The 22,341-nt window shown below is 27.7% G+C and overlaps 3 protein-coding genes across 6 annotated transcripts; all 3 read right to left on the bottom strand.

Moving 5' to 3' along the window:
* Window positions 1-515: 515 nt before the first annotated feature.
* On the bottom strand, window positions 516-4,146 carry LOC105675796 (odorant receptor 49b-like). 2 transcript variants are annotated; one of them, XM_067360018.1, is made up of 9 exons: window positions 3,979-4,146; window positions 3,650-3,769; window positions 3,414-3,531; window positions 2,565-2,823; window positions 2,333-2,446; window positions 1,605-1,695; window positions 1,153-1,295; window positions 851-983; window positions 516-761 (listed from the first exon to the last, which is right to left on the bottom strand). In XM_067360018.1, exons 1-9 carry the CDS (start codon window positions 4,144-4,146, stop codon window positions 708-710), a joined length of 1,200 nt encoding a protein of 399 aa, XP_067216119.1. In that variant the 3' UTR covers window positions 516-707. The 2 variants fall into 2 exon arrangements, with proteins under 2 accessions (XP_067216119.1, XP_012228640.2); XM_012373217.2 differs by having other exon boundaries at window positions 517-761; window positions 2,565-2,631.
* Window positions 4,147-5,023: 877 nt separating this feature from the next.
* On the bottom strand, window positions 5,024-11,639 carry LOC137001306 (uncharacterized). Its single transcript, XM_067359980.1, has 13 exons — window positions 11,216-11,639; window positions 10,272-10,309; window positions 9,125-10,084; window positions 8,810-9,025; window positions 7,834-7,953; window positions 7,590-7,707; window positions 7,208-7,298; window positions 6,994-7,110; window positions 6,839-6,929; window positions 6,512-6,657; window positions 6,228-6,360; window positions 5,719-6,148; window positions 5,024-5,261 (listed from the first exon to the last, which is right to left on the bottom strand). The coding sequence occupies exons 3-12, from the start codon at window positions 9,245-9,247 to the stop codon at window positions 6,095-6,097; spliced, it is 1,209 nt and encodes a 402-aa protein (XP_067216081.1). The 5' UTR covers window positions 9,248-10,084; window positions 10,272-10,309; window positions 11,216-11,639; the 3' UTR covers window positions 5,024-5,261; window positions 5,719-6,094.
* Window positions 11,640-15,629: 3,990 nt separating this feature from the next.
* On the bottom strand, window positions 15,630-21,687 carry LOC137001312 (odorant receptor 30a-like). 3 transcript variants are annotated; one of them, XM_067360016.1, is made up of 14 exons: window positions 21,490-21,687; window positions 20,536-20,655; window positions 20,293-20,410; window positions 19,911-20,175; window positions 19,696-19,812; window positions 19,541-19,631; window positions 19,214-19,359; window positions 18,930-19,062; window positions 17,878-18,850; window positions 17,182-17,325; window positions 16,999-17,088; window positions 16,140-16,811; window positions 15,835-16,074; window positions 15,630-15,758 (listed from the first exon to the last, which is right to left on the bottom strand). In XM_067360016.1, the coding sequence occupies exons 1-9, from the start codon at window positions 21,652-21,654 to the stop codon at window positions 18,797-18,799; spliced, it is 1,209 nt and encodes a 402-aa protein (XP_067216117.1). In that variant the 5' UTR covers window positions 21,655-21,687; the 3' UTR covers window positions 15,630-15,758; window positions 15,835-16,074; window positions 16,140-16,811; window positions 16,999-17,088; window positions 17,182-17,325; window positions 17,878-18,796. The 3 variants fall into 3 exon arrangements, with proteins under 3 accessions (XP_067216117.1, XP_067216116.1, XP_067216118.1); XM_067360015.1 differs by having other exon boundaries at window positions 16,999-17,325; XM_067360017.1 differs by having other exon boundaries at window positions 16,999-17,325; window positions 19,911-20,064; window positions 21,490-21,686.
* Between the last annotated feature and the right edge of the window lie 654 nt (window positions 21,688-22,341).

Raw genomic sequence — 22,341 nt, 5'->3', positions numbered from 1 at the left:
CTAACTTAGCATAAATGCGTAAAAAAAGTATAATACATAAAAAATAGTTACAATGGAAGAAATTTCATATATTTTCTCGAAAAGAGAGAGAAGTGGACAATTTCGCAATCAATTTGATATCAAAAGAAATTCAACAGATGTTTATTTCTATAGAAAAGCTCTTATGAGATAATTTCTTGATCGAAGTCGGCGCAGGCGTAGTTGTTTTTTTTTCCAATGTCGTTCCAGTTGCTTCATTCTAGTGCGAACTTTTATCAGGCACGTTTGTTTTTTGAGGTGAACGTCAATCGACCGATCTCAGCCAATGAAATTATCATCGGTAAAGTACATGGCATTTTATATTATATCGTGACACTTTTAATCAATTTGTAAACCAAGTAATGTGGAACAAATACTTTAAATAAAAATGGTAAAATTTTTAAAGAAAAGCATGGCTATGCATATTTTTACATTCAAAGTATTTTTTTCCACATCATTTAAGAAATATTTGATTATTTAAATTAAAATCTTATATTCTGTATGCTATTGTGTATATTAACTAGAAAAATGCATTTTGGTTTATACTAGACAGTATTATTCTAGACAGTATTATAATTTTTTAAAAATTACTCTTTAATAATTTCATCTAATAGTTTATTAAAATTGAACGTTTGTTTCTTATTTGCTTTATGCGAATACACTATTAGATAATATTTTATATTTTCACATTATTGCTGTGTAGAATATATGACAGTGAAGTAGGACATCGATGCACTTGTTAGCTGCAACAAAATATTTTTTATTGTCTGTGCAATATATTGTATGCTATAATATATCGCATACATTTCGATAAATAATATATAATTTTTACCGAAGCAAAACACTGCAAGGATGCTACAAACAATCCACCAATATTCAGGCTAAAAGTTTTGTTAGTCCTTTGTAAGAGAAATAGTATCAGCTTCTGTGTATGCAAAGGAGCTGTATACCATTGAACGCTATATCTGCGGACAAATGACTAGACGATCAATCGATATATGTATAAATTAAAACAAATGATTTTAGAATTTTAAGTAAAAAAATTTTGATTTTTTAAATATGAATTTTTATTTTTGTTATTAAAGATTACTACTCTATATATATTTGAGAAAACTGTATAAAAATACTTCTTACGCAGTGGAAAATACATGATTATGGTGATCCGTGATTTCTTGTCCGGCATAATTGGCTAAGAACATGTATAAAACAATGATGCCTATAAATACGACATGTAATAAAAATTGATCTATATTTTTTAATGACATAGTTTGAAAAATCTGAAACATTATATTTATGATTAATATTTTAAGTATATATTAAAATTAATTATTTTATATAAGTAAATTGCAAACAAATTAAAAATAAAAATACAAAGAACAAAATTTTGTAAATTAAAATCTTTTTTTTCTTTATAAAACTTTTGATTTTAGATTTTAACTCAATACTCAAATTTAAATAATTTCTTAATTATTCTTTTAATTTTTTATTTACGTCTTTATTTACTGGTTTTTTAAATAAAGTTATTATAAAAATGTCACATTTATTGATTCAAATATACATATATTCAGAAATGAAAGAAAACTTACTTCGAAAAGATTGAGGCTCAAACAACATACACTAATTGTTATTAAAGAAAAAAACGACCCTTCAAAATTGTTTATTACATGTTCTGCGTAGCTTTAAAAAAATAAAAATATTATTGTACACTTAGTAAACAAAATATTTGCAACGTGGCAGATTAAACAATAAATTAGATCAAATTTGACTTTTGTTGTTAATCCGTCAATATTGCTAAAATTTGCATCTGAGCATCGGTAACGCAAATGAAAAATATTATAACTGTATTTTTTACAAATTAAATTGTTTTTTTAATTCTATTATACCAATATACTCAAATATTAGAATTTAAAAGTTGAATAATTTTGTATTTGTGCCGGTGATTATGAAAGTGGACTATGTCAAAAATTTTGATGATTTTTTATTTTGAGATATTTTGACTTTTTATAAATCGATATAATACAAAATAAGTGATCAGTTTTAAAAATCAATTAAAAAAAATTTTTTACTTAGCCCACTTTCATAATCACTGGCACATTTATTTAAAATATTTTAGTCGGTAATTAAAAGGTTTTGGAAAGAAAGTTAACATTAATTAATGTAATTAATTTTTCTACAAACTTGTAGCTTAATTATGTCACAATATTTTTCATCTTATATTATCAATATTTGTTATACAATATAATATATATAAGATATATATATATATATATATATATATATATATATATATATATATTATTGTGTAAATACCAACTTCATAGCTTTGCGATGAATATCTACGGCATAAATCATTTTCTTATAAATAATAATTGTATTTTTTGGATTTTTTTGTAAAATATTAACTCTCATTGCCTGTTTGATACGATAGCTATAAATAATATAATTTGGATATAATTATATAGGTCTTTTTTGGGGGAAATTATAAATAAAATTTTACTTTACAATATAAATATTTATTTCTAATTTTTATATTTATCTTTTTTTACCTGGCAATTGTAAACATTCCGCAAGAAAATTTGAGGTATACTATTAGCATTGTTCCCGTTGCTATCACTGCAATCGATGCAATACAAATTGCTACGTTTACATGCAGAAGAATTAAATAGAAATATTTTTCTTGATCAACAAAATACTCAGTGATTGTTAACATTACGAAATGTGAGCGAGATTTATTCACAGGCTGAACGATATTATGTAACCATAATGGCAGCAAAGTAATGAAAAGTATACTACATAATGTAATCACTGCGTTAGAAAAAATAGTTATATTTATAAGTTATTATTTTTTATCTTTTAAAATACCAATTTTGTTATACATATATTTGGTTATACATATATGTATGTATATAAAGTACTTTTGGTACAACTAAATGTAACAATCGAGTACGCGTCAAACTGACGAAAAATATGACAGAAAGATAAAAACTGTATAATGCAAACGCTGATGATGTTTAAAAAAATTCATATACGCCGTTATAACATTACATTTAAATAACTATACACCTTTACTTTAAATTACTATACCTTTTTTTAATTTTTTGATATATTAGTTTGTTATATGTTTTATATTCGTTTATTTTACACATCAAGTTTTGTACGTTTTCAAAGTATGTAGACTTTATTCATTTTTTCTAACTACTTTCTATTCAGCAATTTTGCAATAAACTATGAGATTTTACGTTTCATTATTATTTTAATTTTTTAATTATTTTTCTAAATAAGTTCTTTTAGTAATATTAAATTTAAAAATTCCTTTAGTAATATTAAAATAAAATTTTGCAGAGATTGCAATCTATTTTATTATGTGTAATAAAAATCAATAACATTTGTCTTACGTATAATTCTAGTTGTATAACGTTTTGCATAGTATCCATATTTTTTTATGATGGCAATTTCGTTTGCATCTTTTAATTCATTATAGATATGTCGAAATTGTTCCAAAGAATATTTTACCTATTGTTTTAACAATATTTTTTTCACAACGCTTTTTGTTATGAAATTTAAGAAGATTATTACGTAAAAACATATTTATAGCGAACGTTTTAGTTGGGCTGATGTAGTTTCAACTTACAGTTTGATTATTAATCAAAAATGAATTGTATGTAATTAGCGACATAATAAAAAATAATGCGCAACAGAGAATTTTGATGATAAGATTAATAGTGCATTCCGCTGTCATAAATTTTGTAAACTGCAAATAACAAGTTGAAAAAATGCATTGAGACACTATTTTCGCACTTAAATAAAAAACTTTGAGTCTAAAATAATTAATATTATTTTGCCACGAATAATAAATTAATAAAATTTTTTATATGTACAAACACAATATATTAGTTGTATTATATTATATATTTAATCAAATAAATTATATGATTAATGTAATTAAAAATAATAATATACCTGGAATACAATAAAACTCGTCAGTATACTAAAAAATGAAATTACTTGAAAACGAACGAGTTTTGATTGTTGATAAGGCCATAAACCAACAGTGAGTAAAAGAATTCTATTGAGATTAAAATACTGTTCTATATAATTCGTCATTTCTCTATAAGCATCGAAATGCATTTAATTGTGAAAATGCCAGCAAAGTTCGCATATCTTTCTCTTTTTCCGGCCTTTTCAAGAGATGGAATTTTATCTTTTTTTTTTTATTCAAATATAAGTAGTCTAATTTAATTTAAATGTAACGCAAGATGAGACAAAATATTATGCATATGACGAGAGCAAAACACTCTCATAGGTTAGTGGGGAAAAGACAATTAAACGATCGATATAGCGTCGAAGGAAATTCACATTGTGTTTATTTCCCATAAAAGAAATACTGGGAATACATCCCCTCTTCGTATAGGATTGCGCAGTCGCAATCGGCAATTCTAGGCAACGCCACTGTACAGCGACGCACTTCGACGTGTCTCATTCGAGTGCGTGCACGCGTAAGTCATGTTTGATCCCTGAAAGAAACAGAAGTCAATCAGCTTTGCATATATCGACATATCATCTATTAATTCATTACTGGTAAAGTACATAATATCATTTAGTGATAAACACTGTTGTTTTTTATAATTTCCTTCTTTTTCATATTACTTATATGTTTTGCAATCTTATAACTCCATCCAGCAACCCATAGCCCAATTATACTTGTATTCATATTGCGCCTACTATCATATATGTGCTTAACTAATTTTCTACTTTCACTATTTTATCATTATATTAATTGATATGTTATTGTTGCATAGAGTAACAGTGAAATATGACATAATAGGGCTTATAAGCGACAAGATATCGAAAATGCACAGCCAAAATTGGTACAAAATTAAAACAGATCCAACGAGCATGGCTATCACTAAAGAACATTTCAAAAACAATATATTTAACAAAGGATTTGTGATTAATTTATTAATAAGTTTAAATTATTATATACTATTTTGTGTCTATAAAAAAATTGAAAGAAGTTATCTTACGCGTTGACCGTGTACCATTTCGTGTAACTGCTGTAATTTTTTATGATAATGAATTTTATTCTCGTCCATTAGCTGGTCACAAAAGTGTTGTAATTGCTCTAGCAAACATTCCACCCATCATTTTAACAATATTCTATGTCGGTTTTCTTTGTTAAATGCAGAAAAAAATTGTATTTATACTACAGACTTATTTAGATGAGAGAACGCTGATGATGAGATCTGTAAGACATTTTGAAATCAGAAATGATGCGAGCTACAAGATATAATTTTATTTAATAATATGTATTAAACTGTTAGTGTTTCATATTGTTACTGTTTAGAAAATTGTGAGTTCTAAATCATTAACATATAAAATTTCCGCGAAGAGGTTACATATAATTATAATTTTGTATAATCTTATTTGATATATCATATTTTCATATGTTACAGTTATATTTTAATTATACGATATTTTTTAATAATAATTTTTTAATTTTTAATAATTAATATTTAATTACAAAATAAAGAATTGCCGAAAAAAATTATGACTGTATTTATTACGTTATCGTATATTTTAGAATATTAACATACCTAAAATACAACAAGAAAAATTAAAATAGCAAAACATATTACCAATTGAAATCGAACAAGTTTAGATTGCTTATAAGGTCAAACACGAGTAATAAAATTTGATTACGGTTAATGCATAAAGTTTATAAACCACATCTCTCTGCCAGCATCAAGGTACATTTGACGGTGATTTAAAGTCGGGTCACTTGCTCTGTCTTTTGCCAAGTCTTCTGAACTGTCTTTTAAATATTTCTTAGCTAACTTCTTTTAATTAAAATTCCAACAAAAATTGTTTAATTTAATTGCCCAATTTAATATAATGTACTATACAACAAAATATTACTTTGAAATCAAACCATTTGCAATTCGTTTTTTAACGATTATTAACTTTTATTAACTATTAACTATAATTACTATTTATATTTATTAACTACAATTTACTATTTATATTTATTAACTATAATTTACTATTATTATTTTATTTTAAATAGATATGAATTATGTTAACGCTGCGTAGAGTAAATGACAGTAAAGTATGAAAATATGGTGCTCAGCAACTGTAATATAATAAAATTATTCTTATTTCATTTATTTAAAATATGCGACGTTGAACACATTTTCATACATATTTCTTACCATAGCCGCACTTTCCAAAGATCCTACAAACAGTCTGCCTAGATTCAAAGTAAAAGCTTTAGTACTTCTTTGCAAAAGAAACAGCACCATTTTCTGTACATGTACGGGTGTTAAATACCATTGACCACTGTATCTGCACCATGATAATTTATGAGTAAAATTAAGAAAATTTATAACGCAAATAATATTTACAACGTTATGTTTATTTTTTGAAGCAGTTAACTTTGATTTTTATATCAAAGAGCACAAGTATAATTATAGTACGTAAAAGTACTTCTTTTTACACAGTAATAAAGACGTCATCATTATGTTCCATGATTTCTTGTGCGCAATAATTGCTTATCATTAGATACACAAAGCTGATGGCTACAAATAGAACAGGCATGACTAGTTCCTCAATGTTAAATCCAAATGACAGTGCATGAAAAATCTGAAGTACGCAAGCATTAACAATCTTAATTTCAGCTCACTATTATTGGCAACAAAAATTAATTAGTTCAAATTGTCAGTTAAAAATTAGAATACAATATAAACAGAGATGTTATAAAACACTTTGTTGCTGGTTTGAACTATGATTTTAAACGCAATTAAGAAAGTTAGAGAGAACTTACCCGAAAATAATTAAGGCTGCTGCAAATCACACCGATCGATATTATTAAAAAGATCAGTACCTTAAATCTGGATAACGATAACTGAGAGAACCTTCAAGAGAAAAAAAAATATATTATATTATATATATTTTACATGTAAAATTGTAAATACCAACTTCATAGCTTTACGATGCATATCGACGGCATAAATTAATCCTTTATAAATTAAATTGTGGCTTTTTAAGCAGTTTCTTCTTGAATTACAAACTGTCATCGCTTGCTCAACACGGTAACTGTAAGCGATATTTCAGTCGTGGTTACACAATTCTTTAAAATTTAATATTTCCATATGTTTATAGATGTGTGTTCTTGCACATCTATCTTTCTTACCTTGCAATTCGAAACATTCCGCAAGCATGATGTTGGCAGGCTAGGAGTACCATTCCTGTTGCTAGCGTTACTATTCCCCCTATGCATGTAGCTGCGATGGCATGCAACATAATCAGATAGAAATATTTTTCTTGATCGACAAAATACTCGGTCACTAGTAACAACGAAGTATGTGGTCGAGATTCGTTTGTGGGCAATAGGATATCGAGAATACGCGGCCAAAATGAGTATAAAATTGTAACGAATCCGACCACTATAAAAAGCACTGAGGAACGTTTCAAAATCAACATACATTTAATTAATGATTAGCGACTAATTTGGTAATTAGTTTGAATTAAGACAAAAGACGTTTTGTGTCTAAAACCAAAAGAAGTTATCTTACGCGTGCATACAGTTGTGTAACATTTTGTATATGTGTTGTACTTCTTTATGATATTGATTTCATTCTCGTCCGTTAGTTGGTCACAAGTGCGTTGCAATTGTTCTAGCAAACATTTTACCTATCGTTTTAACAATATTCTATGTCGTTTCTTTTTGTAAAGTTTGAAAAACATTCTATTTATATTGTACAGATTTATTATCCATAAATGAACAAGAATATGATACAGGATGGATGGACTACTCACAACATCATTATTAATAAAGAATGAACTGTATTTAATCGTAAACATAATGTAAAATAATACAGATGAGAGAACGTTGATAACAAGATCCGCAGTGTATTTTAAAGACACAAATGTTGTCAGCTACAAAATATAACTTTAATTAATAATTTACATAACATTTGTTTTTTTATTAAAAAAATTTCTAAGTCATTATAAAGTATAAAAAAAGTTATAAGTCTGTAATATAGTATAACAATTTATTCAGAATTCTGTGAAAATAATTATAATTTTATGTAAGTTGCTATGATAATCATCGTATATAAGAATCATATAGCGATTTTTTAAAATATAAGATGAAATTGTAGAATCAAATTTTTTTGTACAAAGTTTTGTTTTTGAGAAAAAATAATTTTTTATAATTTTTTTGAGTACACACACATAGTCATATTTGTTGATTGGATCGATAAATTTTTATAGATTACTATTTCTGTTTATTTTTGTATATAATGCATATAGAGTAATAAAGTTAATGTTTGGAAAAAAAAAGAAAATATTTTGAATTTTTACTATTTTTATGTTTGATTAATAAGTACAATACAATATTCAAGGTTTGATGATTTCATACGCACAGCTGTTTGATGATTTCATAAGCACAACGATTTAGGAAGTAAAACTTGAAATCGAATTTTTGCTAAAAGTTTATACAAATGATCAAAATTTGGATCCATTAAAAAATGAAATTATTTAAGCGTTCAAACACCTAAAAGCGCAACTCATATTAACAAGAGTTTACAATGCTGCGTACAAAAAAACAATTACGCATTGAACAACATTTTGGTATTGTATTTGGTAATAAAATAAAAAAAAATGAATACATTATGTACAAAAAGAACACACGAAGTAATAATCCGTAATAGTTTTTGATTCGTATGATCGATAGTACACGTATGCTCAACGCAACTTATAATCCAATACTTAAAATATAACATTAACATACCTGAAATACAATAAAAGTGATAAGAATACTAAAAAATATTATCAACTGAAGTTGAACAAATTTGGATTGCTGAAATGGCCATAGACCAACGATAAGTAATAGATCTTGGAGACTGACATGTGAAGATTTTATGGAGATCATCTCTCTATACACATCGAGATACATTTGACGGTTTGCTTGTTCTTTTTTATGCGTAGACCAATGAATATTCTGTACCTATTTTTTTTTTATTTAAGTTTCAGCAAAAATTGCTTAATTTAATATAAGTGTAAGGAACAAAATAAAACATTTCTCGAGCTATTCGCAATTTAATACCTTTTTTTCGAAAAGTAGTACGGTTAATCGATTGATTCGACGCCGATATATATTTAACAGGTGTTTATTTCTCATGGAGGAAAACTCCATGAAGAGATAGCACGCCACGCATGCGCATTTCATATTTTCCAACAATGCATTTTAACGTGTTTCATTTTAGTGCGTGCACTCATATGTTACGTTTGGCTCTTCAAAAGAACGGCAATTGCTCAGAACGTCACATTAGCTATTAATTTCTTGCTGGTAAAAGTATATATTATATTTTACGATATGTTTTCTGTGTTTTTGCATTTTTTAATATTTACATTTTTTATAATTATATCTATAATTGAATTAGGCTTGCATTTAATCGTGGCTATTATTCTTTGTGTCTAATTTTTTTACTACTGATACTTTTTCCTATTAATGTATTACGTTAATGTTGCGTAAAGTAAAGAACAGTGAAATATTATGATATTAAGGAGCGATTATTATAAATTATATTTTTTTGTTTTATTTGCATAAAATGTTATTTCGCATATATTTGGATATATTTTTTTTACCGATGCGGCACCTACCAATGATTCTACAAACAATCTAACAAGATTCAAACTAAAATGTTTTGCATTTTTTTGCAACAAAAACAATATCATTTTTTGCACATGTAAAGATGCTAAATATTATTGTACTTAAATTATTGCAAACGATAAATCGACAAAAATGAGAAAATGTATAAAAAAACATTTTGTATTTTTTGTTTATTACATTTTAATTTTTTATCATTATATTAATCTTGAATTTTATTCCAATGTATGGATTTGATTAATCTCGTTAATTTTTCACTTACACAGTAATAATTACGTCATTATTGTGATCCATGATTTCTTGTGATGCATAATTGCTTATTATATATACTACAAGAACGATTATACATAATAACGGTACCGCTAGTTCTTGAATATTATATCCAAATGACATTACCTGAAAAGTTTTAGATACGAACATACTAACAATTTCAATTAAAACTGACAATGGTCATTAATCATAATTAGTTAGTTTAAATTATAATGAAAAGTTTTACAGTAACTAGCTGTGTTATAAGAACCTTGTTGCTGATTTACACAATACATATCATAATTAGATTTAAAAATGGAAAGCTTTAACTTACCGGGAAAAAGCTGAGACTCCCACAAAGCACACCGGTTGCTATTGAAAAGAAGAACATTACTTTAAATTTGGATATCAATGAAGTGCAGAATCTTTAAGAGAAAGAAAATACATTTTTCTATATATATATATATATATATATATATACAGGGTGTCTGGCAATAATTGCCCCACCGGTCATATACAGGTAGAGGAGGTCAAATGGAGTAGAAAAGTCCTTTACCATTTTTTAATTTTCATAATAAGTACTGAGTAATTAACGAAAAAAGATCGGCGAATCCGCGCGAGTAAAGCGCGCGCGGTGAGAAGGACGTCCCACTGCTACGCGATCACTAGGACACAAGGATCTAGCGTTACGCGCCGCTCGTATGTTGCCATTGTCATTTGTAGAGCGCTCCTCCCAACGCTTCATCGCGCGCCTAGTGATCGCATAGCAGTGGGATGTCCTTCTCACCGCGCGCGCTTTACTCGCGCGGATTCGCCGATCTTTTTTCGTTAATTACTCAGTACTTATTATGAAAATTAAAAAATGGTAAAGGACTTTTCTACTCCATTTGACCTCCTCTACCTGTATATGACCGGTGGGGCAATTATTGCCAGACACCCTGTATATATATATATATATATATATATATAGAAGATCCACCAATCCGCGCAAGTATTCCCCGAGCGCCGAGCGCGCGGCGAGTAGGACCCACCCAGCATAGCATAATACAAAGCGCGGCAGAGCGGAGGGAGGGACGCTCTCTTGGCTAGCTATGCATACTACACACGAGCGGCGCGTGACATAGAGATTCATTATTCAGTTTGACCCGCTCTATCTGTACACGACGGTTGGGCCGCGAACTTTGGGAAACCCTGTATATGCGCGCGCGCGCGCGCGTGTGTGTGTGTGTGTGTGTGTGTGTATGTACTGCATTTATATACAATGTTATAAATACCAACTTTATAGCTTCCCGATGCATATCCAATATATATTGACACATATGTTCTTGTATCTACCTAGCATTCGAAATATTTTGCAAGCATACTGTTCACAGACTAGAAGTATTGTTCCTGTTGATAGCATTGCCCCCTCCCCTCTTTTTCCTATAAAAGAAACTGCGTTTGTATGCAATATAATCAGATAGAAAAAACAATGTTAATCGACAAAATACTCGGTTAGCGGTGGCGCAGAACGTTGTCGAGTTTCATTTATGGACAACAGGATATTGGCAATGCGCGGCCAAAATGGGTACAAAATCAAAATGCATCCAATAGACACGGCATAGACACGCTTAAAAATCACTATATTTAATAAAGGATTTCTGACAAATTTGTTAAATGTTGTTAATGTTATTATAATATTCGGTATCTAATAAGAGAAAGTAGTGAGCTTACACGTTAATATAAGCGTGTAGCATTTCTCGTAACTATTGTACTTTTTAATGATACTGAATTTATTTTCGTCAGTTAGCTGGTCACAAAAGTGTTGCAATTGTTCTAACAAACATTTCACCTATCATTTTAACAATATTAACAGTATTCTATATCGTTTTTCTTTGTTAAAGCAAAAAAAATTGTATTTACGCTACAGATTTATTTACTAAAACAGAAATATAATACACAGAACAATAGTTTACTTACAACATTATTATTAATACCGAATGTACTGTATGTAGTCACAAAGCTAATATAAATTAATGTAGATGAGAGAACGCTGATGATGAGACCTGTAAAGCATTTTGAAGTCAGAAATGATGCGAGCTACAAAATATAATTTTATTTAATAATATGTATCAAACTGTTAGTGTTTCATATTGTTACTGTTTAGAAAATTGCGTGTTTTAAATCATTAACATATAAAATTTTCGAGAAGAGTTTGTACATAATTATAATTTTGTATAATCTTATTTGATATATTATATTTTTACATGTTACAGTTATATTTCAATTATACGCTATTTTTTAATAATAATTTTGCAATTTTTAATATTTAATATTTAATTGCAAAATGAAGAATTGCCGAAAAAAATTATTACTGTATTTATTACGTTATCGTATATTTTAGAATATTAACATACCTAAAATACAACAAGAAAAATTAAAATAGCAAAACATATTGCCAATTGAAATCGAACAAGTTTAGATTGCTTATAAGGTCAAACGCGAGTAATAAAATTTGATTACGGTTTATGCATAAAGTTTATAAACCACATCTCTCTGCCAGCATCAAGGTACATTTGACGGTGATTTAAAGTCGGGTCACTTGCTCTGTCTTTTGCCAAGTCTTCTGAGCTGTCTTTTAAATATTTCATAGCTAACTTCTTTTAATTAAAATTCCAACAAAAATTGTTTAATTTAATTGCCCAATTTAATATAATGTACTATACAACAAAATATTACTTTGAAATCAAACCATTTGCAATTTGTTTTTTAACGATTATTAACTTTTATTAACTATTAACTATAATTACTATTTATATTTATTAACTACAATTTACTATTTATATTTATTAACTATAATTTACTATTATTATTTTATTTTCAATAGATATGAATTATGTTAATGCTGCGTAGAGTAAATGACAGTAAAGTATGAAAATATGGTGCTCAGCAACTGTAATATAATAAATTTTTTCTTACTTCATTTATTTAAAATACACGACGTTGAACACATTTTTATACATATATTTCTTACCATAGCAGCACTTTCCAAAGATCCTACAAACAGTCTGCCTAGATTCAAAGTAAAAGCTTTAGTACTTCTTTGCAAAAGGAACAGTACCATTTTCTGTACATGTAGGGGTGTTAAGTACCATTGAACATTGTATCTACACCATAAATTGATAATTTATGACATAAAATAAAAAAATTTATAACATAAATAATATTTATAACGTTATGTTTATTTTTTGAATCATATTAACTTTGACTTTTATATCAAAGAGCACGAGTATAATTATAGTACGTAAAAGTTTCTTCTTACACAGTCAAAAAAACGTTATTATTATGTTCCATGATTTCTTGTGCACAATAATTGCTTATCATTAGATACACAAAGTGGACGGTTACAAATAGAACAGGCATGACTAGTTCTCCAATATTAAATCCAAATGATAGTGCATGAAAAATCTGAAGTACGCAAGCATTAACAATCTTAATTTCAGCTCACTATTATTGGCAACAAAAATTAATTAGTCCAAATTGTCAGTTAAAAATTACAATATAATATAAATAGTGATGTTATAAAACACTTTGTTGTTGGTTTATGGTATGATTTTTAATGCAATTAAGATAGATGAAACTTACCCGAAAATAACTTAGACTGTCACAAATCACACCGAATGATATTATTAAAAACAACATTACTTTAAATCTGGATATCGATAACTGAGAGAATCTTCAAGAGGAAGAAAATATATTATTTTATATATATTTTACATGTAATATTTAAATACCAACTTCATAGCTTTACGATGCATATCGACGGCATATATTAATCCTTTATAAATTAAATTGTGGCTTTTTGAGCAGTTTTTTCTTGAATTACAAACTATCATCGCTTGCTCAATGCGGTAACTGCAAGCGGTATTTCAGTCGTAGTTACACAATTCTTTAAAGTTTATTATTTCCATATGTTTATAGATGTGTGTTCTTGCACATCTATCTTTGTTACCTTGCAATTCGAAACATTCCGCAAGCATGATGTTGGCAGGCTAGGAGTACCATTCCTGTTGCTAGCGTTACTATTCCCCCTATGCATGTAGCTGCGATGGCATGCAACATAATCAGATGGAAATATTTTTCTTGATCGACAAAATACTCGGTCACTAGTAACAACGAAGGATGTGGTCGAGATTCGTTCGTGGGCAATAGGATATCGAGAATACGCGGCCAAAATGGGTATAAAATTATAACGAATCCGACCACTATAATAAGCACTGAAGAACGTTTCAAAATCAAAATACATTTAATTAATGATTAGCAACTAATTTGGTAATTAGTTTGAATTAAGACAAAAGACGTTTTGTGTCTAAAACCAAAAGAAGTTATCTTACGCGTGCATACAGTTGTGTAACATTTTGTATATGTGTTGTACTTCTTTATGATATTGATTTCATTCTCGTCCGTTAGTTGGTCACAAGTGCGTTGCAATTGTTCTAGCAAACATTTTACCTATCGTTTTAACAATATTCTATGTCGTTTCTTTTTGTAAAGTTTGAAAAACATTCCATTTATATTGTACAGATTTATTATCTATAAATGAACAAGAATATGATACAGGATGGATGGACTACTCACAACATCATTATTAATAAAGAATGAACTGTATTTAATCGTAAACATAATGTAAAATAATACAGATGAGAGAACGTTGATAACAAGATCCGCAGTGTATTTTAAAGACACAAATGTTGTCAGCTACAAAATATAACTTTAATTAATAATTTACATAACATTTGTTTTTTTATTAAAAAAATTTCTAAGTCATTATAAAGTATAAAAAAAGTTCTAAGTCAGTAATATAGTATAACAATTTATTCAGAATTCTGTGAAAATAATTATAATTTTATGTAAGTTGCTTTGATAATCATCGTATAGAAGAATCGTATAGCGATTTTTTAAAATATAAGATGAAATTGTAGAATCAAATTTTTTTGTACAAAGTTTTGTTTTTGAGAAAAAATAATTTTTTATAATTTTTTTGAGTACACACATAGTCATATTTGTTGATTGGATCGATAAATTTTTATAGATTACTATTTCTGTTTATTTTTGTATATAATGCATATAGAGTAATAAAGTTAATGTTTGGAAAAAAAAAGAAAATATTTTGAATTTTTACTATTTTTATGTTTGATTAATAAGTACAATACAATATTCAAGGTTTGATGATTTCATACGCACAGCTGTTTTTTAGCGCAACGATTTAGGAAGTAAAACTTGAAATCGAATTTTTGCTAAAAGTTTATACAAATGATCAAAATTTGGATCCATTAAAAAATGAAATTATTTAAGCGTTCGAACACCTAAAAGCGCAACTCATATTAACAAGAGTTTACAATGCTGCGTACAAAAAAACAATTATGCATTGAACAACATTTTAGTATTGTATTTGGTAATAAAATAAAAAAAAATGAATACATTATGTACAAAAAGAACACACGAAGTAATAATCCGTAATAGTTTTTGATTCGTATGATCGATAGTACACGTATGTTCAACGCAACTTATAATCCAATACTTAAAATATAACATTAACATACCTGAAATACAATAAAAGTGATAAGAATACTAAAAAATATTATCAACTGAAGTTGAACAAATTTGGATTGCTGAAATGGCCATAGACCAACGATAAGTAATAGAACTTGGAGACTGACATGTGAAGATTTTATGGAGATCATCTCTCTATACACATCGAGATACATTTGACAGTTCGCTTGTTCTTTTCTATGCGTAGACCAATGAATATTCTGTATCCATTTTTTTTTTATTTAAGTTTCTGCAAAAATTGCTTAATTTAATATAAGTGTAAGGAACAAAATAAAACATTTCTCGAGCTATTCGCAATTTAATACCTTTTTTTCGAAAAGTAGTACGGTTAAACGATCGATTCGACGCCGATATATATTTAACAGGTGTTTATTTCTCATGGAGGAAAACTCCATGAAGAGATAGCACGCCACGCATGCGCATTTCATATTTTCCAACAATGCATTTTAACGTGTTTCATTTTAGTGCGTGCACTCATATGTTACGTTTGGCTCTTCAAAGGAACGGCAATTGCTCAGAACGTCACATTAGTTATTAATTTGTTGCTGGTAAAAGTATATATTATATTTCACGTTGTGTTTTCTGTGCTTTTGCATTTTTTAATACTTACATTTTTATTACATAATTATATCCATAATTGGATTAGGCTTGTATTTAATTGTAGCTATTATCCTTTGTGTCTAATTTTTGCACTACTGATACTTTTTCCTGTTAATGTATTACGTTAATGTTGCGTAGAGTAAAGAACAGTGAAATATTATGATATTGAGGTGCTCAGCGACTATTATAAGTTATATTTTTTTGTTTTATTTGCATAAAATGTTATTTCGCATATACTTATTTGGATATATTTTTTTTACCGATGCGACACCTTCCAATGATTCTACAAACAATCTAGCAAGATGCAAACTAAAATTTTTTGCATTTTTTTGCAACAGAAACAATATCATTTTTCGCACATGTAAAGGTGCTAAATATCATTGTACTTAAATCATTGCAAATGATAAATTGACAAAAATAAGAAAATGTATAAAAAACATTTTGTGTGGGTGTATTTTTTGTTAATTTTTTATCATTATATTAATCGTGAAATTTATTCCAATATATGGATTTGATTATATCTCGTTAATTTTTCACTTACACAGTAATAATTACGTCATTATTGTGATCCATGATTTCTTGTGATACATAATTGCTTATCATTATATATACTATCATACAAGAACGATTATACATATAACGGTACCGATAGTTCTTAAATATTATATCCAAATAACATTACCTGAAAAATTTTAGATATGAACATACTAACAATTTCAATTAAAACTGACAATGGTCATTAATCATAATTGGTTAATATAAATTATAATGAAAAGTTTTACAGTAATTAGCTGTGTTATAAGAACCTTGCTGCTGATTTACACAATACATATCATAAGTAGATTTAAAAATGGAAAGCTTTAACTTACCGGAAAAAGCTGAGGCTCCCACAAAGCACACCGGTTGCTATTAGAAAGAAGAACATTACTCTAAATTTGGATATGAATGAATTGCCGAATCTTTAAGAGAAAGAAAGTACATTCTTTTATATATATATACTTATGTATGTATATATATGTACCGTACTTATATATATTGTTATAAATACCAACTTCATAGCTTCACGATGCGTATCCAATATATATTGACATATATGTTCTTGTATCTATCTAGCAATTCGAAACATTCCGCAAGCATACTGTTCACAGACTAGAAGTATTGTTCCTGTTGATAGCATAGCCCTCTCCTTCACCCCCCTGTAAAAGAAATTGCGTTTGTATGCAATATAATCTTATAGAAAAATTTATTTTAATCGACAAAATACTCGGTTAGCGGTGGCGCAAAACGTTGTCGAGTTTCATTTATGGACAACAGGATGTTGGCAGTGCGCGACCAAAATCGGTACAATATTAAAATGCATGTAATTGACATGGCATGCACGTTTATAAATCACTATATTTAATAAACGATTTCTAACAATTATTTGTTAAATGTTTTTAATGTTATTTTAATATTCCATATCGAACAAGAGAAAGTAGTGAGGTTACACATTAATATAGGCGTGTAACATTTTCCGCAATTGTTGTACCTCTTTATGATACTGAATTCATTTTCGTTCGTTAGCTGATTACGAAAGTGTTGCAGTTGCTATAGTAAACATTATATAGTAAACATTTCACCTATTATTTTAACAATATTAACAATATTTTATGTCGTTTTTCTTTGTTAAATGCAAAAAAAATTGTATTTACGCTACAGATTTATTTACTAAAACAGAAATATAATACACAGAACAATAGTTTACTTACAACATTATTATTAATACCGAATGTACTGTATGTAGTCACAAAGCTAATATAAATTAATGTAGATGAGAGAACGCTGATGATGAGACCTGTAAAGCATTTTGAAGTCAGAAATGATACAAACTACAAGATATAATTATATTTAATGATATGTATCAAACTGTTAGTGTTTCATATTGTTACTGTTTAAAATATTGCGTGTTCTAAATCATTAACATATAAAATTTTCGAGAAGAGTTTGTACATAATTATAATTTTGTATAATCTTATTTGATATATTATATTTTTACATGTTACAGTTATATTTCAATTATACGCTATTTTTTAATAATAATTTTGCAATTTTTAATATTTAATATTTAATTGCAAAATGAAGAATTGCCGAAAAAAATTATTACTGTATTTATTACGTTATCGTATATTTTAGAATATTAACATATCTTAAATACAACAAGAGAAATTAAAATAGCAAAACATATTGCTAATTGAAATCGAACAAGTTTAGATTGCTTATAAGGTCAAACACGAGTAATAAAATTTGATTACGGTTAATGCATAAAGTTTATAAACCACATTTCTCTGCCAGCATCAAGGTACATTTGACGGTGATTTAAAGTCGGGTCACTTGCTCTGTCTTTTGCCAAGTCTTCTGAACTGTCTTTTAAATATTTCTTAGCTAACTTCTTTTAATTAAAATTCCAACAAAAATTGTTTAATTTAATTGCCCAATTTAATATAATGTACTATACAACAAAATATTACTTTGAAATCAAACCATTTGCAATTCGTTTTTTAACGATTATTAACTTTTATTAACTATTAACTATAATTACTATTTATATTTATTAACTACAATTTACTATTTATATTTATTAACTATAATTTACTATTATTATTTTATTTTAAATAGATATGAATTATGTTAACGCTGCGTAGAGTAAATGACAGTAAAGTATGAAAATATGGTGCTCAGCAACTGTAATATAATAAAATTATTCTTATTTCATTTATTTAAAATATGCGACGTTGAACACATTTTCATACATATTTCTTACCATAGCCGCACTTTCCAAAGATCCTACAAACAGTCTGCCTAGATTCAAAGTAAAAGCTTTAGTACTTCTTTGCAAAAGAAACAGCACCATTTTCTGTACATGTACGGGTGTTAAATACCATTGACCACTGTATCTGCACCATGATAATTTATGAGTAAAATTAAGAAAATTTATAACGCAAATAATATTTACAACGTTATGTTTATTTTTTGAAGCAGTTAACTTTGATTTTTATATCAAAGAGCACAAGTATAATTATAGTACGTAAAAGTACTTCTTTTTACACAGTAATAAAGACGTCATCATTATGTTCCATGATTTCTTGTGCGCAATAATTGCTTATCATTAGATACACAAAGCTGATGGCTACAAATAGAACAGGCATGACTAGTTCCTCAATGTTAAATCCAAATGACAGTGCATGAAAAATCTGAAGTACGCAAGCATTAACAATCTTAATTTCAGCTCACTATTATTGGCAACAAAAATTAATTAGTTCAAATTGTCAGTTAAAAATTAGAATACAATATAAACAGAGATGTTATAAAACACTTTGTTGCTGGTTTGAACTATGATTTTAAACGCAATTAAGAAAGTTAGAGAGAACTTACCCGAAAATAATTAAGACTGCTGCAAATCACACCGATCGATATTATTAAAAAGATCATTACCTTAAATCTGGATAACGATAACTGAGAGAATCTTCAAGAGAAAAAAAAATATATTATATTATATATATTTTACATGTAAAATTGTAAATACCAACTTCATAGCTTTACGATGCATATCGACGGCATAAATTAATCCTTTATAAATTAAATTGTGGCTTTTTAAGCAGTTTCTTCTTGAATTACAAACTGTCATCGCTTGCTCAACACGGTAACTGTAAGCGATATTTCAGTCGTGGTTACACAATTTTTGACTAATTTAATATTTTGATATGTTTATAGATGTGTGTTCTTGCACGTCTATCTTTCTTACCTTGCAATTCGAAACATTCCGCAGGCATGATGTTGACAGGCTAGGAGTATCATTGCCGTTGCTAGCACTGCTATTCCTCCTATGGATGAAGCTGCGATGGCATGCAACATCATCAGATAGAAATATTTTTCTTGATCGACAAAATACTCGGTCACTAGTAACAACGAAGGATGTGGTCGAGATTCGTTCGTGGGCAATAGGATATCGAGAATACGCGGCCAAAATGGGTATAAAATTATAACGAATCCGACCACTATAAAAAGCACTGAGGAACGTTTCAAAATCAACATACATTTAATTAATGATTAGCAACTAATTTGGTAATTGGTTTGAATTAAGACAAAAGACGTTTCGTGTCTAAGATCAAAAGAAGATATCTTACTCGTGCATAAAGTTATGTAACATTTTGTATATGTGTTGTACTTCTTTATGATATTGATTTCATTTTCATCCGTCAGTTGGTCACAAGTGCGTTGCAATTGCTCTAGCAAACATTTTACCTATCGTTTTAACAATATTCTATATTGTTTCTTTTTGCAAAGTTCGAAAACATTCCATTTGTATTGTACAGATTTATTAATCATAAATGAACTAGAATATGATACATGATGAATGGTCTACTTACAACATCATTATGAATAAAGAATGAACTGTATTTAACTATAAATATAATGTAAATTAATACAGATGAGAAAACGTTGATAACAAGATGCGTAGTGCATTTTAAAGTCACAAATGTTGTCAGCTACAAGATATAATTTTAATTATTAATTTACATTATAACTGTTGTTTTACTAAAATATTTCTAAATTTGTATATAGTATTAAAAAAAGTTCTAAGTTAGTAATATAATAATTTATTAAGAAATCTGTGAGAATAATTATAATTTTATATAAGTTACGGCGATAATTATCGTATATAAGAATTATAGAGAGATTTCTTGTTAAAATATAAGTTGAAATTATGAGATCAAATTTTTTTGTACAAAGTATTGTTTTTGAGAAAAATAATTTTTTATAATTTTTTTGAGTACATACATAATCATATTTGTTGTTTAGATAGATAAATTGTTATTGATTACTATTTTTGCTTATTTTTGTATATAATGCATATGGATACAAAATTAATGTTTTCAAAAAAAAAAAAAATATTTTAAATTTTTATTATTTTTATGTTTAATTAATAAGTACAATATTCAAGGTTTATTGACTCCATAAGCACAGCTGTTTTTTTACGCAACGATTTATGAAGTAAACCGTTAAATCGAATTTTTGCTAAAAGTTTATGATGCAAATGATGAAAGTCTGGATCCATTAAAAAATGAAATTATTTAAGCGTTCAAACACCTAAAAGCGCGACTCATTTTAACAAAAGTTTACCATGCTGCGTACAAGAATACAACTATGCATTGAACAACAATTCCGGTATTGTATTTGTTAATAAAATTATAAAAAATGAATACATTACGTTCAAAAACAAACAGGTAGTAATTATCCGTTGTAGATTCGTATGATCGATAAATCGATAACGTATGCTCAACGCAACTTATAATTCAACATTAAATATAACATTAACATACCTGAAATACAATAAAAGTAATAAGAATACTAAAAAATATTATCAACTGAAGTTGAACAAATTTGGATTGCTGAAATGGCCATAGACCAACGACAAGTAATAGAACTTGGAGGCTGACTTGTGGAGGTTTTATGCAGATCATCTCTCTATACACATCGAGATACATTTGACTGTTTGCCTGTTTTTTTCTATGCGTAGACCAATAAATATTCTGTACCCATTTTTTTTTATTTAAGTTTCAGCAAAAATTGCTTAATTTAATATAAGTGTAAGGCACAAAATAAAACATTTCTCTAGCTATTCGCAATTTAATACCTTTTTTTTGAAAAGCATAGTACGGTTAAACGATCGATTCGATGGCGATATATATTTAACAGGTGTTTATTTCTCATGGAGGAAAACTCCATGAAGAGATAGCACGCCACGCATGCGCATTTCATATTTTCCAACAATGCATTTTAACGTGTTTCATTTTAGTGCGTACGCTCATATGTTACGTTTGGCTCTTCAAAGGAACGGCAATTGCTCAGAACGTCACATTAGCTATTAATTTCTTGCTGGTAAAAGTATATATTATATTTCACGATATGTTTTTTGTGCTTTTGCATTTTTTAATATTTACATTTTTCATAATTATATCCATAACTTAATTAGGCTTGCATTTAATCGTGGCTATTATCCTTTGTGTCTAATTTTTTTACTACTGATACTTTTTCTTATTAATGTATTACGTCAATGTTGCGTAGAGTAAAGAACAGTGAAATATTATGATATTGAGGTGCTTAGCACCTTAAATAAATTATATTTTTTTGTTTTATTTGCATAAAATGTTATTTCGTATATATTTGAATAC

The sequence above is a fragment of the Linepithema humile genome, chromosome 7, assembly GCF_040581485.1.
Source record: "Linepithema humile isolate Giens D197 chromosome 7, Lhum_UNIL_v1.0, whole genome shotgun sequence".
Classification (NCBI taxonomy): domain Eukaryota; kingdom Metazoa; phylum Arthropoda; class Insecta; order Hymenoptera; family Formicidae; genus Linepithema; species Linepithema humile.
Note: the sequence above shows the minus strand (reverse complement) of the source record. Positions and strands in the feature narration are given on the sequence as shown.